This window comes from Peromyscus californicus, unplaced genomic scaffold (assembly GCF_007827085.1).
Source record: "Peromyscus californicus insignis strain IS unplaced genomic scaffold, ASM782708v3 Scaffold_16__1_contigs__length_79575227, whole genome shotgun sequence".
Taxonomy (NCBI): domain Eukaryota; kingdom Metazoa; phylum Chordata; class Mammalia; order Rodentia; family Cricetidae; genus Peromyscus; species Peromyscus californicus.
The window spans coordinates 6,348,566-6,363,790 of record NW_026294458.1 but is presented as its reverse complement, the minus strand read 5'-3'; the positions used below and the strand labels follow the sequence as shown (position 1 = coordinate 6,363,790).

The following is a 15,225-nucleotide window of genomic DNA, read 5'->3' as shown; positions in this document are numbered from 1 at the left end:
GTACCCTGCAGATGAGGTTTGGAACTTTCTCACGGTGATAGGCACATAAGAGGTTTCATGCGTGTAAATCAACAGCAAACTCGCCCTACACTATAGCTTCCTGGTGAGCTTGCTCTCCCACTAAACCCGGCCTTGTCTTTACAAGATTCTGAGTGAAAAACATCTTCAAAATTTGCAAAGGAGAACAGGTAGGAGCAAATGCTTTCTCGGTGCCCATTTTGTCATCCATAAACATCGACATTCACAACACACCAGGGATTCCTCCTAAGATATAGAGATGAAAAGCCCTGCCGGGCGGTGGTGGCGCACGCCTTTAATCCCAGCACTCGGGAGGCAGAGCCAGGCGGATCTCTGTGAGTTCGAGGCTAGCCTGGGCTACCAAGTGAGTTCCAGGAAAAGGCGCAAAGCTACACAGAGAAACCCTGTCTCGAAAAAACCAAAAAATAAAAAAATAAAAAAAAAGAAAAGCCCAGGGGCACCCAGTTCCTACTATAACAAGTTGCAAGTTTAGAATATTTACAAGATGATGAATTCAGTGGTTACCATGTGGCATTTGGTGTCATGAGCAAAGACTGAGCCAATGGCCATAAGAACACAAAGGGTTCTCTGGAGAAGGTGACCTCGGATTGAATTTTGGGGTAGAAGCAGAAGTCAGGAATAGGAAGAAGGAAGCATTTAGACAGTATCCACCTTGTCCTGAAGGCTGGAAAGACATATCCTTTGGGGGAACTGGACACAGTACGTTAAAACCGCAGCAGAATGTATACATTAACAACTAAAGAAAACAGAGACCATAAATTTGAGCATAAGGGAGATAGATATAGGAGAAGAGCTAGAGGGAGGACATGGGAAGGGGGAAAGTGTTGTGATTGTATTTTAATTCAAAAATGGATTTCAATTAAATTTGTTTTTAATTTTTAAAAACAAAATACAAACATATACAGTAAAAGTGTGTGGTAAAAGATGCCAGAGACCTGGGTAAGAGGTATTTTAGTGGAGCAGAGCTCAGGGAACTTTAGGAGAAAGAGTGGATGGCTTCCTGGAAGTGATGGAGAGCCAGGGAAAAGGTCAGGCCAGGAGCAAAGTTCACACTCCATCTTCCACCATCCCAGCAGTGGGGAGGAGTTGGCCGGAGACCGGACTGGGAGCACAGTGATGAGGTCTAGAGAATTTCTATGAGTTCAGGAAAGAAATGATAGACTCTGGATCTAGGCAATGTCAGACTAGAACAGATACAAAATTCTCACTAGAGTGGGAGAACTTAAGGAAGTAGAACCCCTTCCGAAGGGTGACTGGATGGGACCACACACAACTGGGCAGAGGAAGGATGTGACAGGCACCGTGCCGAGAGGTTTCCATTTCTCACTAAATCCTCCCCACAGCTGTGTGAAGATGTGCTATCATCCTCACTATACAGATCAGGGATCCCCAGCTTCTGGAACGACTGACTCCTCTGCTTGCCGTCCTGGGAATTTGTGAGCAAGGGTACTTGCATTTCTGAGAGCCCTGGCTAACTCCTTACACTGCTGATGAAATGCAGCAACCTCTCACATCCAACCTACCTCATTGCCAGAAAGGTGGTACATCCTGGCTTCCTGTAGCAGTGGGAAGACCTCAGGGCACTGTCTAATGAGAGGATCTGCTTCAACCATCTCCACGAAGTACCACGGGTCCAGAAGCGGTAAGCGCACGTTCTCGAGAACACAAGGGAGGAGGCAGAGTCGTTCTGACTGTTTGTGCCGGACCCAGCTCATCACCGTCTCAAACACCTGAGCCTCCTCGGTCACACAAAGGTCATCACTCTTTAAGATGTGATACAAGGTATCCACCGGAAGTTCCAGGAACTCCTCAGAGTTCAGAATCTGAACGAAGTTTTGAATGATGTAACTTTGAACTTGCATCTTTAAACTGTCCAAGGAGTGTGTGTCCGCCAGCCTCAGTATTCCAATGCAATTTTCTGGGTTCAAGGCTTCTGTGAGGAAGCTGGCACAGGCGTCCACCAGCTGCAGAAACTAACAGAAGGGAGGGAGCCAGGAAATGATTAGTCCACAAGAACATTGATCAGTGTGTGCCAGCAAAAACTTAGAAACAGCCTAATGTCCAACACAGTCTCACAGCCAACAACTCCATGAATAATTTAAAAACATCTCATCAGATTACATTAAGTCACGTGGAAAATGTAATGTGTTGGGTTTTCAAATCAGTTCACTAAATCTGATCACATGTCTGGATTTATTTTTGTTTACTTCGTAGTGCTGGGGGTGGAACATGCAGCATCGCATGTGCTAACTAAGCAAGTGCTCTGCCATCGAGCTATATTTCCTAAATTTAAGCCTCTAGATCTAATCATAAATTTACAGAAAAAATATAGAAGTAGACATATGATAGCATGAACACACATTCTGCCACATCGAGATGGTGGGAAACTCCATGGAACAATGGGTTTAATTTCTTCTGTAAATACGCTACAAATGCAAAACAGGGAGGGAAGGAGGAGGCAGTGCAGGGCAAGAGCTCCGCCTACATCCATGAGTCTATGCAGAGCACAAGCTGGCTTCAGTGGCTTGTTTTTAAAAAGGGGGGATCGTGAAGTTGGGAGGAGGGATGAAGGGTCAGGGTGGGTCCTGAGGGAGTTAGAGGAGAAACAGGGTGTAAATATGATCAAGAAACATATTATATGCATGTAATTATATGTATAAATTATCAAAGAATAAAAATGTTAAAGAGGAGAGATTTAGGAGATATATCAACTTACTACCAAGCATGGACCATATTGGGATGCCCGATCTAAGCAACAAATTAAGTCAGAGAAATGTTTATAAGCACTAGTATACGGAGACATGAAAAATTATTATTAATTCTCTGATGTGGAACCACTTCTCATCCCTTCCTCAGCCTCACTGTGGAGGTTCCTGTAACAGCTCTGCTGGGTGCTCTGCCCAGCCAGGTCAAGCAGTTCAAAGGTTCTAGGTCATGGTTTTGTTTTTATTTCCAGCATTATCTACTACAAAAGTCTGACAGCAGACAAGTTAGAAAGGCCAGATAGAGGAAGAAAACATGTACTAGACATCAGGAATGCACTCAGACCCGTGCGCTTCTTCATCTGTCATTGCACTTAACAAACTATTTTTAGTGGATCGCTTTTATTTTATTAGTAAATAGGATATTCAGATCACATCTGTAGAGAGGAGAAAATAGAGAATTTGGAGTAAAAGACATAGCAGGAGGCGAGATGTTCCCTTAGCTGCCTGCTTGCTAACGAGAGGGCAGGCTTGCACTGACGAGCTAAGAAAAAGCCAGGAGAATCTCAAGAGACCTTATGACCACAGGGGAAGTCAGATTTCTCTGACTGCCTAAGTTCTCCCCAAATATGTGTCAGCAAGCACTTCAGAGTGATCCAGCCAGTAGCTAGGAATTTGCTGGCATGCAAGGCAGTCATGAGAACAAGAAACTGTGTTTTATATTATTTGCCTTTGGATAAATTTCCAGCATGCTGTTCCTGGAACTCCATTTTGAGAACTGAGAGATGACAAATAATAGCCACAGGTAGCCAATTCCCTGTTTAGAGGGATGAGTGAATAAAAAGTTACAGTAAACACCTGACTCTTTGACAGGAACTCCTAAAATACCACCAAAGAGACACGACCACACAGGAACTCCTAAAATACCATCAAAGAGACATGGCTACAGTTACCAGAAGAAATGTCTGCCTTAAAAAAGCCATTTATAGGTCTTCTTTTGAGGAGTATCTATTTAGATTATTTATTCATTTTAAGAACTTTTCATTGTGTGTGTTTGTGTGTGTGTGTGTGTGTGTGTGTGTGTGTGTGTGTGTGTGTGTGTGTAGTACAACACCTGCATAGTATATCAAACATCAAAATGTCAACGTGGTCACTCTCACAATTAATAGCCTACTCCAACAGTAATATATAGTTGACACCAGGCCTTCTGAGATGCTGGACTATGGAACTATTTTCTGAACACTCAATTCTACCACACCTAAGTCTCATGTGAATATTGCAAATACTTCAACTAAAAGAAAACAGCTGATAAAAAAAAAACTAAACCATGCAAAGAAATAGCACCAAGTACACAGAGTCCAAGGACGTAACATGTGAAAAGCCAAGATAGCATAATTCCTCCAAAAATTAATTCCACAGTATGACATCTAGTGAGGGTGAATTAAATGAAATCCCAGACAGAGAACTCAAACGAGTGATTATAAGTATGTTCAAAGAAGAAACAACGCACCTGGGTTAGGATACAAACAGATGAATGACGTAAGCAAAGCCACTTACTGCTGGGCACACTCCCTGACCCAGGAAGTAGGAGGGTGTGCCCTTCTGACAGCTAGAGTACACACAGTGCTCCTTACACACCCCAACTAGTAAAGCTACAGGCTGCAGGATGCCCCACTCCAATACACGCTTATCCAACACACTCCTATGAACCCCAGCTCTGCAGATCAGCTGACATACAAAGCAGCTGCCCCAGGACAACCCCCCAACACACCCCAGAACTGAGTCTGGGGGTTAGGGAGAACTAGAAGGTTGGCTCAGCAGGATGACCCAAGTTTGGTTCCTAGCATCCTCATCAGTCAGCTCACAACGGCTACTCAGTCTAGCTGCAGGGAATCTGACACACTCTTCTGGTCTCTGTTGGCATGGGCACACACATCATATCACACACACACACACACACACACACACACACACACACACACACACACACATAAAAATAGTACAAATAAAAATACTAAAAAGCACATTTAAAAAGAAAAGTAGATCTTTTTTATTGTGTGACACCTGCTTTGAGACTGTGAGAGAATCGGGAGACTTGATGACTACTCCAGACTTGGTCATTCAGAAAAAATAAAATTTGCATTCATTGAGTTTCTACTTTGGTGTCAGACACTGTATCTGTAACAATAAATGTCACAGCTATTACTATTGCCAGTTCCCATCTTTAGACAAGTTGGCATCCCTCCCTACGTCCCAGTAAAGGAAATGAGCATGAAAATAACAGGGACTGCTGGAGCTTCCCTGACACAGAATCCTTCCTCGACACAAAAAGGTTGCTCTGAGGGCATATTGTTGGATAGTGGGCAGGAGCAGACGAACTATAAACACTGAGCATGAAGTAGGTGAGTGCCTCCTCCCCATCAGGAAGAATGGTTTCCTGTCAGTCAAAGAGGCTGATGGTGAGCACACAGAGAGAGAGTCAGGGCAGTGAGTGTTAACTGATTTGGGGACATCAGAAAATCAGCCCAGCCAGAAATAATTGGCCTGGCATCTTCAGGATGCCCTGGGGAACTGAGCCAATGAAACTTACTAAACTGGTGGCCACCTGTTATTCAAAATCCCTCGGGGCTGCTTTGGAGTGGATTTTCTATTTCCTTTTCCTGATCCTGTCTTTTGTCAGACCTTACAAATCCCTCGCTGACTCTACCCTCAACAGAGCTAATCCCACTGCCAATAATCTTGGACCCTGAGCCCCTCGGAGATACTTACCTTCTCAGACTCTGGGTTCTGTTCCCTTCGACTACCAAGTTCATTATCTCACAAGCACACACCACCTCCACAAGACCAAGCCATGCACAAGATCTGACACTTCTCTCTGGTCCCTGGAAGTGACCTGGACTACACCTGGACTCTTTCTCTCCCACTTCTAGGCAATGAGACAACATTAATTCAGTGGAATCAAGTTAGTATGATCCTAGACCTAGGCAAAGATGATAACTTGGGTGGGACCCTTGTTATAATTATTGATACAACTGATATTATCCATAGTCTAATTATTTTATGAAGCTAGTGTAATGGCTACAATCATATGAAGCAAATATTATTGACTAGAAACAATGCATTACTTTAAAATAACGTGTAATTCTGAAGTCCTCCCTCCTCTGTGACACTTCTTGCCTCTCAACGCTCTTCTTTCACAGACACCACAAAGTGCTTGTCACACAGTATCGCGGTTCCCCCATATCTGGACAGCATCACCCGAAAGCTGCGTGGTGTGACGGCAAGCAGCAGTCTCTTCAATCAGAAAATACGGTTTCAAACCACAGCACTTTCAGGCGTCCTCTGCATCGCCTTAATTCCGTGTCTCACTCACGATAAGATCCAACGTTGTGTACAGGAGGAACTGCTGCACCACTGGCAGTTGCTGGGCTGCAACACTTGGCAGCCGCTGGGCTGCAATCAGACGGCACCACAGCCCACGGCACCACAGCCCACGGCACCACAGCCCACGGGCCCCCCACGGCACCGCCCCCCAAGGCACCGCCCCCGACGGCACCACAGCCCACCGCACGCCCCCCACCCGCTACCCCCGGCTTTATTTGGTGACACAGGCAACACTCCAGCCCATCACCTGTCAATAAGTGCCTGAAGAACGAGCATCTTCTGACCTTCAGGTAAGCTTGCTTGCTCTCTCACTCCCTCTCTCTCTATCCCTGTGTGTGTGTGTGTGTGTGTGTGTATGTGTGTGTCTGTGTCTCTTTCTCTGTATGTCTGTCTTTGTGTGTGTCTTTCTGTTTCTGTTTATCTCTGTCTCTGTCTCTCTGTATCTCTCTTTCTCTGGTGTGTGTGTGTGTGTGTGTGTGTGTGTGTGTGTGTGTGTGTGTGTGTGTAAATTCCAGATACAGCTCTGGAAGCCAGCCTAAGCAGGTCTCTGGGGGCTCCCTGCTTTCATTCACTTCAAAGAAGAGCACAGAACTTGGTTCCCACACCTGGAAAAGATTGGCAGCCTCCAGAATCCGCTGAACATTCTGCTTGGTGATCAGAGCCTTGCTTGTGTACGTGTAGTTCAGGAGAGTGTGCATGGTCTCAGCATCCACCCCTTTAATGACGATCCTCTTCTCATACTTCTCCTTTAAGTCGCTGCAGAACATGGCCCTAGAAGAGAGACCTGTGATGTGAATCCTCCTGGGACTCCGGGTTCCAGACCTGAACAGATCCCCTTTTAGAGTCATCTGCTGCTCCAACAGTGAAGTGAACCTGAACCTATTGCCAACATAGAAATGGAATCATTTGACACGCTGACTTCTTGAAATCTTCCCCATTGGTTCCTTCTACATGCGAATTCAATGCCTAGCATGAAGAAGAGCTCTCGAATGAAGTCAGTGTAGCTCAAGATGGCACATCACTAGCCTGACAGGGATCCCCTGTACTCTGAACTGAGCTGTCATCCCTAGATATGGCTTCTGAATTCTCTCTCAGAATCACATGCAGTGGATAATGTTCTACTCCAGTGTAGCCCACACCCGTATTCCCCAGAAAATCAAGGGAATCAGGGAAGCAGGAACAGTACATGGACAAACAAGCAGGATGTATCCACAGAGAAGGCTGCTTCAGCCTAATCCTGCAGGGACTGGAGGGTGCACTCCACAGCTGTCCCAGCAAGAGACAAAGACACTGCCTTGGCACTGTGGGACCACAGACAGCCTTCGGTCAAGGACCGCTCCAGGAGCAGGTCATTCTCAAGCATCCTGGTTTTTCCAGAAGCCTAGGAGAAAGCTGAAAAGGAGTGCTGCCACATGGCTGTGGCAGGCAGAGGGAGGCTGGAGTCCAGACAACGCTTGAATTCACCCACTCCACAGCATAAATGAGAAAACACAAATCAATGCATCCGTTTCACGGTTATTGGTGAATCCCTACCTTACTGATGTAGTTGAAGAATAAGTAAGATACTATATATCAGCCAAAGCTCAAACAAGCAGGATATTCCAGATCAAATCGGGGGAATTTTAGCTGGGGAGAGACACGGGAGTGGATGAATAGTTACTTTTCTTGTTGCTGCAACCAAACACTCAACAAGAAGCCACTTAAGGGCAGACGAATCCCCCAGCTCCGGGTTTGAGGGCAGGCTACCGTGGGTGAGAAGGTACAGTGGCAAGGACAGCTGCGGGAGCAGGGTTGGGAGCGAGCGGCTTCCTTGCATTTTCAGATCAGACAGCAGAGATAGGACAGGAAGTGGAGCCAGGCTGCAATTATCAAGGCCTGCTCCCTGAGACCCACTTCCTCCAGCTAGGTCCCACACCCTTCCTAAACAGCACCGCAGCTAAGAACTAAATGTTCAGACACACAGGAGCATGCTGGGGATGCTTTACATCCAGACTCTGAGAGTGGGTCACACACTACTGCAGCCTTAACTTGCCAGCATGGGTCCTGGTCTCTCTCAGGTCTCTGGTGTCAGAGTTCCTGCATGCTGCCCACCCTTCATCTACAGCAAAGGCAGAGTCTGGGTTCCATGAGCATCGCTCTAAGGACACTAACTCTGTGACTGTTTGTGGGAGAGGGGAAAAAAGGAAGTGTAAGGGAAGTGAAATGCCATGATGAAACTCACTCTTTGTATGTTAACTTAAAGCAATGAGAACAACAATTGTTAAGAATTACAACAGTTGTGATGATACATGCCAGTAGAATATGCCAAAGAAGCAGAGGTAGGCGGGTCAAGGAGTTCAAGTCCAGCCTGGGATATATATATATATATATATATATATATATATATATATATATATATATATATATATATATATATATATTTCTGGATTTTTAGGTTAAGTGTAGCAGCACACGACTTTAGTTCCAGCACTCAAGAGGCAGAGGCAGGTAGATCTCTAAGTTCGAGGCTTGCCTGTCTCAAAAAAAAAAAAAAATAGAAAGAAAAGAAAAAAAATGGATATATATATACACACACACACACACACACACACACACACACACACACACATATATATATATAGATATAGATATAGATATAGATATATATATATATATATAGAGAGAGAGAGAGAGAGAAAGAGAATAGAGGCCTGGTGAGAAGGCTCATGGGTAAGGATGCCTACCACCAAACATGACGGCATGAGTTCAATCCCTAGGATCCATATTGTAGAAAGAGAGAACTGACTCCCAGATGTCCTGTGACCTCCATATGTGTGCCCACACACATATTCTTCTGTGCCCCCACCACTCTCAATAATAAAAAGAATAAAAAAACTCACCCCACAGCATGTAAATGAAATATTACATAGTAAGAAGTATTTTCTACAAAGATATGGACCAATAGTTTCAGAGCAGTAAGCTAGTTGCCCGATACAGTGAATCAGGGATGTCTCACAGCAGAGCCCAAGCCATCCAGCATGTCTCCCTCACCACAGCCATGGACATCCCCACAGGCCCAAGACTTGCCTAGATGATGTCAGGCCCCGGATGAAAACACTCTGCCTGGGCCACACAGCTCTCCGGTGTCCACAGGGATCACCTCTCCATTGAGGTCCCTTCTCAAATGTCATTCCTTCAAAGATGTTCTGCCTCATCTGTGCCCAATCTGAAATCATCACTCCACATTTATTCACTTTACTTTCCTTCACAGAACTCTCACAACCCAACATTGCACTGTATACTATTTATTCGCTAGTTTAATGTCCTAGCTACCGTATGAACTGAAGGGACTGACTGTCGTGGTTACAGAGTTCCCGGTGCCTAGAACAGCGCTCCCAATCCAGTGGAGATTCGGTCTCTAAAGAAATGAGTAAATGAGTGAGTGAGTGAGCTAGTGAACAAATTGTCTTTCTGAGATCCTTAGAGTGGTTTTTTGTCGGACATCTGCCACTCCAAAAACTGTCAAACATCCTCTAGTGGATGAGGAGGAGCCCAACCCTGCCTGCCACCAAAAAATTCCTATCCTACACCCAGGGCCCCGAATTTGAAAGGGATAAACCTCTACACGTATTCCACTTACTACTCCTGAATAGCCTGAATGTCACTACTGGAATTTTTCATCCATCCCAGATAACCTATGGTTTACCCTCTCCTTCAGCCTCCATACCTCAGAGCTCCCAGGTCAGCACCAATTGACCCTATAAACAAACACTCCCCCACCCACTCACCTCTCCTGTCAAATGCATGTTAACCCCTGCCCGTCCTTCCTTAGTGCCCTCCCTCATCCCTCCCCATCCTCTTCATGCCAAGAGTTAACTTCTCTGCTTCACTAAGATACTCTGTGTAGTGGCACTAACGTTAATTGCGAAGTGAGTAAAATTCAGCTTAGGAGTGCAGCTGTGTGTAGATGGCACACATCTGTAATTCCAGAACTCAGAAAATGGAAGCAGGATGATGTTAAGGTCAAGATCAACCTGAGATCAAGAACCTGTTTCAAAATGTGTGTGTGTGTGTGTGTGCGCGCGCGTGTGTGCGTGTGCGCGTGCGCGTGCGCGTGTGCGTGTGTGTGTGTGTGTGTGTGTGTGTGTGTGTGTGTTCACATACATGTAACTGGGTCTACGAAAAGACATTCTTTTTAATGTCATCATGTGATGCCCAATGAGCAGTGCTGTCAAGAAAGGGTTATTGTTCCAGTGTATCCAATCAAAGGGGTTTCCATGGCAAAAAAATCAGGGAATCATCAGATGCAACTGTGATGGAAGGTGGAATGGTATTGCTGACTATGGTAGACAGAAACTCTGAGCTGCGGGCATCAAAAACTTCCACCTTCCATTTCCCAAACCAATACTTACGTTTTTTTACTAATTCATTTATTTTAACGTGTGTGGGTGTTCTGCCTGCGTGTGTGATATGCACTATGTGCATGCAGTGCCTATAGAGGCCAGAAGAGAGCATTAGACAGCCTGGAACTGGAGCTAGAAATGGTTGTGAGCTGCCATGTGGATACTGGAAACTGAACCCAGGTCCTTGGAAAGAGCAGTCAGTGGTCTTAACTGCTGAAGCATCTCTCCAATCCTTTCCCCAAGCCAATTCTAACCAAAGAAAGCATGCAGCCATTCAGCTCAGTTCAGTTTCTGATCTCTAGTTATTCTCTAACGTCTATTACATCACCTCCCATGTAACTGGAGTCCAGCTTACATCCTTAGCCTCAAGTACCACAGCCTCATGGGATGAGTCACAATGTGAGCTCCAAGTCCAGCCACATCTGAATACTGTGTGTGCCTACTAAGAGCGCAGAATCCTGAATTTTACCAACCCCAAATCAAATGAGTTGAAATCTTTGGTAATGGGTTTAGCCAGATGCATTTGATTAGATCCTATGCTGGCTCTCATGATTCCTCTGCAAAGCAAAACTTAGAAACCACTGCTCTACTCTGAGCATGACAGCACATGTCTATAATCCCAGCATGAGAGACTGAGGCTGGAGGAGCATACATTTAAGGCAAGCCTAGGCGACTGCCTGGTTACTTTTCTATTGCTGTGTTAAGACACCATGACAAGGTAACTTACAGAAAAAGTTTACTTGGGGCCTACAGTTTCGGAGGGCAAGTCCATAACGGTCAGAGCAGGGAGCATAGCAGCAGGCAGGCAGGCATAGCCCTGGAGCAGTAACACTGAGGACTTAACATCCTGATCTACAAACAGGAATCTGAGAGAGAAAGCTAACGGGGAATGGTGTGGGCTTTTGAAACCTCAAAGCCTGCCCACAGTGACACAAGTTCTCCAGCAAGGCCACACCTCCTAACTCTTCCCAGACACTTCCACCAAGTGGATATCAATCATTCAAATATTTGAGCCTATGGGGATATTCTCATTCAAACCACCAGCTACAAAATGAGAACCTGTAAAAAAAAAAATTTGTTTGTAATCCCCTAACACAGGCCCCTTTGGCCCCTACCTAACAAGAAGTCATAATAATAATGATCCAGGTCAAGGAAACAGCTGGCTTGGGCTAGGACAGGTATGCACCTGGAAATTCCTTTTTTCCACTGCAGAGGTTCCCTTCCATCTTTTGAGATCCAGCAATCCCGGGATCCCATCAGGCCTGGGGATACTTCACAAAGGAAAGGGCCTAGTAACAGCCTCTTCCTGGCCTAGAAAGCTCTTGATGCCAGGCCTTGCCCTGTCTCTTATGTCTCTAGCTAAATCACTCAGAGAAGGTGCTGCAGCCTGCACTCAGGTAGCACAGATCATTGGAGCTCGGAGTTTCCATAAACAGCCCGACATAGAGCCTTATTAATAATAACACGCGATTTTGTACTTGTCCGTTGTGAGCATGCAAATCTCTCACACCTGGGAGACAGCCTTCTACCGTGGTTTACTCCCTAAGGGTTTGTGTGTTCTAAGCTTCGTCCTCAGTGTGGCAGTGTAGACGGTGTAGATGGTGTAGACATACTGGGACCTTTCAAACACCAAGCACTTAATACAAGGTTGGGCTTTGAGGGCACCGCCATCAGAAGTTCTGATGTGGTTCTCATGGGACACTGCTCAGTTCTCAAAAGAGAGTGATTTGGAAGAGGAAGCGGCCCTACCCCCATGCTCTCTGGCTTCTTTTCTCACCCTCAAGCTCTCCCACACATTCCCACCATAATATCACCTATTAAGTAATATTGACTCCATCAAGGCCAGAGCCAGGCCAATGCTAGCATCATGCCCCTGAACCTCAGAACTACACAACCCTTTATTCTTAAAGCTCCCAGCCTCGCCGGGCAGTGGTGGCACACGCCTTTAATCCCAGCACTCAGGAGGCAGAGACAGGCGGACCTCTGTGAGTTCGAGGCCAGCCTGGTCTACAGAGCAAATTCCAGGAAAGGCGCACAGCTACACAGAGAAACCCTGTCTCAAAAAAACAACAACAAAAAAAAGTTCCCAGCCTCAGATATTTGTTATAGTACTTAAAAATAAAAAATAAAAAACCAAACATATATATACTTGGAAGTACACAGACATCTTTCTTTCTACTGCAGACACAAATCTGATAAACAGCATCCACATTTCTCTCTTGAGCTTGAAGTCAGGTGTCTAACACCTCTAGCCACTGAACAAGCATTTGAACTAAAATGATAGAGGAGCTTAAAACTGAGATTCCCTCCACAGACTTTAGATAGCATCAGGCCTTAAGAGAACTTCTGTTTGTCAACCTTCTGGCTCATGTTTACCAGTCCTCAGTCTCCACACACAGCTTTGGGGAAGCAGACGCCAACTTGCTTACTGTGCAACCAGGACCCTCAAAACCCCACTGAGGCACTACTGGTGACTCAGCAAGCCATGGAACTCTGATCATCCAAATTTAAGACAGAAAGTCTTCTTCTGTCCCACAGAATCAGACCCAATAGAATGTAACAACAAGTACTTGTGTCCAGGCTCCGATGATGATCCAGACACAGATGTAATGGCGATTCTTGTTTTCTTACTCAACATCATTCTTACACTGGTTAGTAGGAGCACCCATGCTTCCCACAGTGAGATAACCCTCTTCCTACACTGTCTTGAATGTCTGTGTGGCCAGTGGTGAACAAGGTCCAAGTTACAAGGTACAACCCCCAAAGCCTAAGCCGGTCTAGATGGCACAGGGCACAGAGTGTATTAATAACTGTGGTGGCATTTTACTTGTACCTTTTGGTTACATCTACAAATAACTGCAGTACTCCCTATAAAGTGGTCAAAAGTTGCAATGAAGCTTTCAATGCTACTGAGCAGTGGGAGGAGTCTCTCACAGAAGCCTCTTGGATACCTCTGTACTGAGCAGTGGGAGGAGTCTCTCACAGAAGCCTCTTGGATACCTCTGTACTGAGCAGTGGGAGGAGTCTCTCACAGAAGCCTCTTGGATAGCTCTGATTGTCTGCATGCCTGGGAGCAAGCAAGCTTTTCGTAGTAATTGGGCCATATGCTTCATCTGTCTTCAAACTATTTCTATAACTTGAGTTCACAGTTCCATGCCTGTGTGAATGAGAACTGGGAAAAAGCTGTGACCACAAATGCAGACTGACTGATTAGAACATCCGTGACTGTGAAGAGTCTGGATGTCAAAAGTCCCAAATCATCATCACTGCCCTCAATAGCCATTTACTGCCCTCCTCTGCGTGTGACCTAACATCTTTGTGACTGTTAAGTAATCTTTGGAATGTACAAACCCAACACTAATTTTCACCAGCAAAAAGGCTAAGAATGCCACCCGTTAATGTCTGGGTCCTGTAGCTGAGGTTTCTCACTTTGTTAAAAACGCACCAATCCAATATACCCATCAGTGTATTGGACAAGCATATTGATCCCTTACTTTGTTCTGTTTCTGTAGAAGCTTCATGAAATTGCCACCTCATTGGAGCATGGCATTCAGGGAGAATCAGAATCCATGTTCCTGAACCATGGTCTCTCATACTCACCTCCGGAATAGACAATATATTCCTTTTGTTCCCTCGAGGTGATAAGGTAATTGTTTAGGATAAGTTCTAGGTATTGACAAATTTGTCAATACCTAGAACTTATCCTAAACAATTTCAAAACATCTAACTTTATATAAAAAACTGTTATAATAATTATGATAGTGTTCCTAATTAAGTAGTAAGTGAATTACAATATGTCCACAGCTTGGAAGAACTCATTAAACTATGTGTATAAAAAGTACAGAGTAACAGGGAAAATGCTTATGCTGTATAACTGAATTAGAAATAAAGAATAAGTGACAACGTGTGGTACAAACACAATTACTTCTTAACATCTATGCCCAGAAGAAAGAAGTGACAGCACATTTAAATGTTAATAAAAGACTTCTGGGTGATTTTTCTGTAAATTTATAGCTCAATACATATTTATCAGTCTTTAATATTTCTTCTTTTCCCCAGATTTGCCTTCATAAATCTGATCTGCTTGTGTAATAGAAAATAGGTATTAAAAACAACAGCAGGATTACTTACTGTGATAGGAATAAGACAATATATAAGATATAAAAGCAAGCTTCTGCACAAGGGGATTCTGGGTAACTGATAACTGAAACAATTAAGGAGTCACACTGTGGAACAGGGGAGAGAACAGAGCAGAAGGACGACACTAAAGTGAACATAGCATGTTCTTAACCATGGCTGTCCTGACGTCAGTGTGTCTTTCCTCACGCTGAAACACCGTCGATATTTAAAGACAATAGAAAAAGAAAGAAGTCGTTGAAGCTTCGAGATCGCTAAGTCGTTATTTAAATCACACAACTGGGGTAGAAGCCAGCCAAGCACAGCGGAGGAGGACAAAGACATCCACCCCACTTCTGTGAACAGAGCCTCAGCGATGCCCATTAATTTATGTGCTGAGCGCTGGCACCGAGACCACACGGCCCCAAAGCCTAAAGCCTGCGCTTCCCAGCCTCTGACAGAATAACACTGCGTCAATCCTTTACCTAAAATAAGACGTTGCAAAACTGAATAATCCATGCTTTATCATTCTTCCGAAGTTAATACATGTATATAACAGATTTGGGTCATTTTCACAAGCACCCCTTCCCCTGTCTCAACCC

The 15,225-nt window shown here is 44.8% G+C and overlaps 1 protein-coding gene across 1 annotated transcript in view; it reads right to left on the bottom strand.

Moving 5' to 3' along the window:
• Klhl6 (kelch like family member 6) overlaps positions 1 to 15,225 on the bottom strand; it is a 36,123-nt gene that overhangs the window by 12,709 nt on the left and 8,189 nt on the right. Inside the window, exons 2-3 of the mRNA XM_052740201.1 lie at positions 6,731 to 6,896; positions 1,563 to 2,012 (exon numbers count right to left, since the gene is read on the bottom strand). Coding sequence (XP_052596161.1) covers positions 1,563 to 2,012; positions 6,731 to 6,896 — 616 coding nt within the window. The remainder of the gene's footprint in view (positions 1 to 1,562; positions 2,013 to 6,730; positions 6,897 to 15,225) is intronic.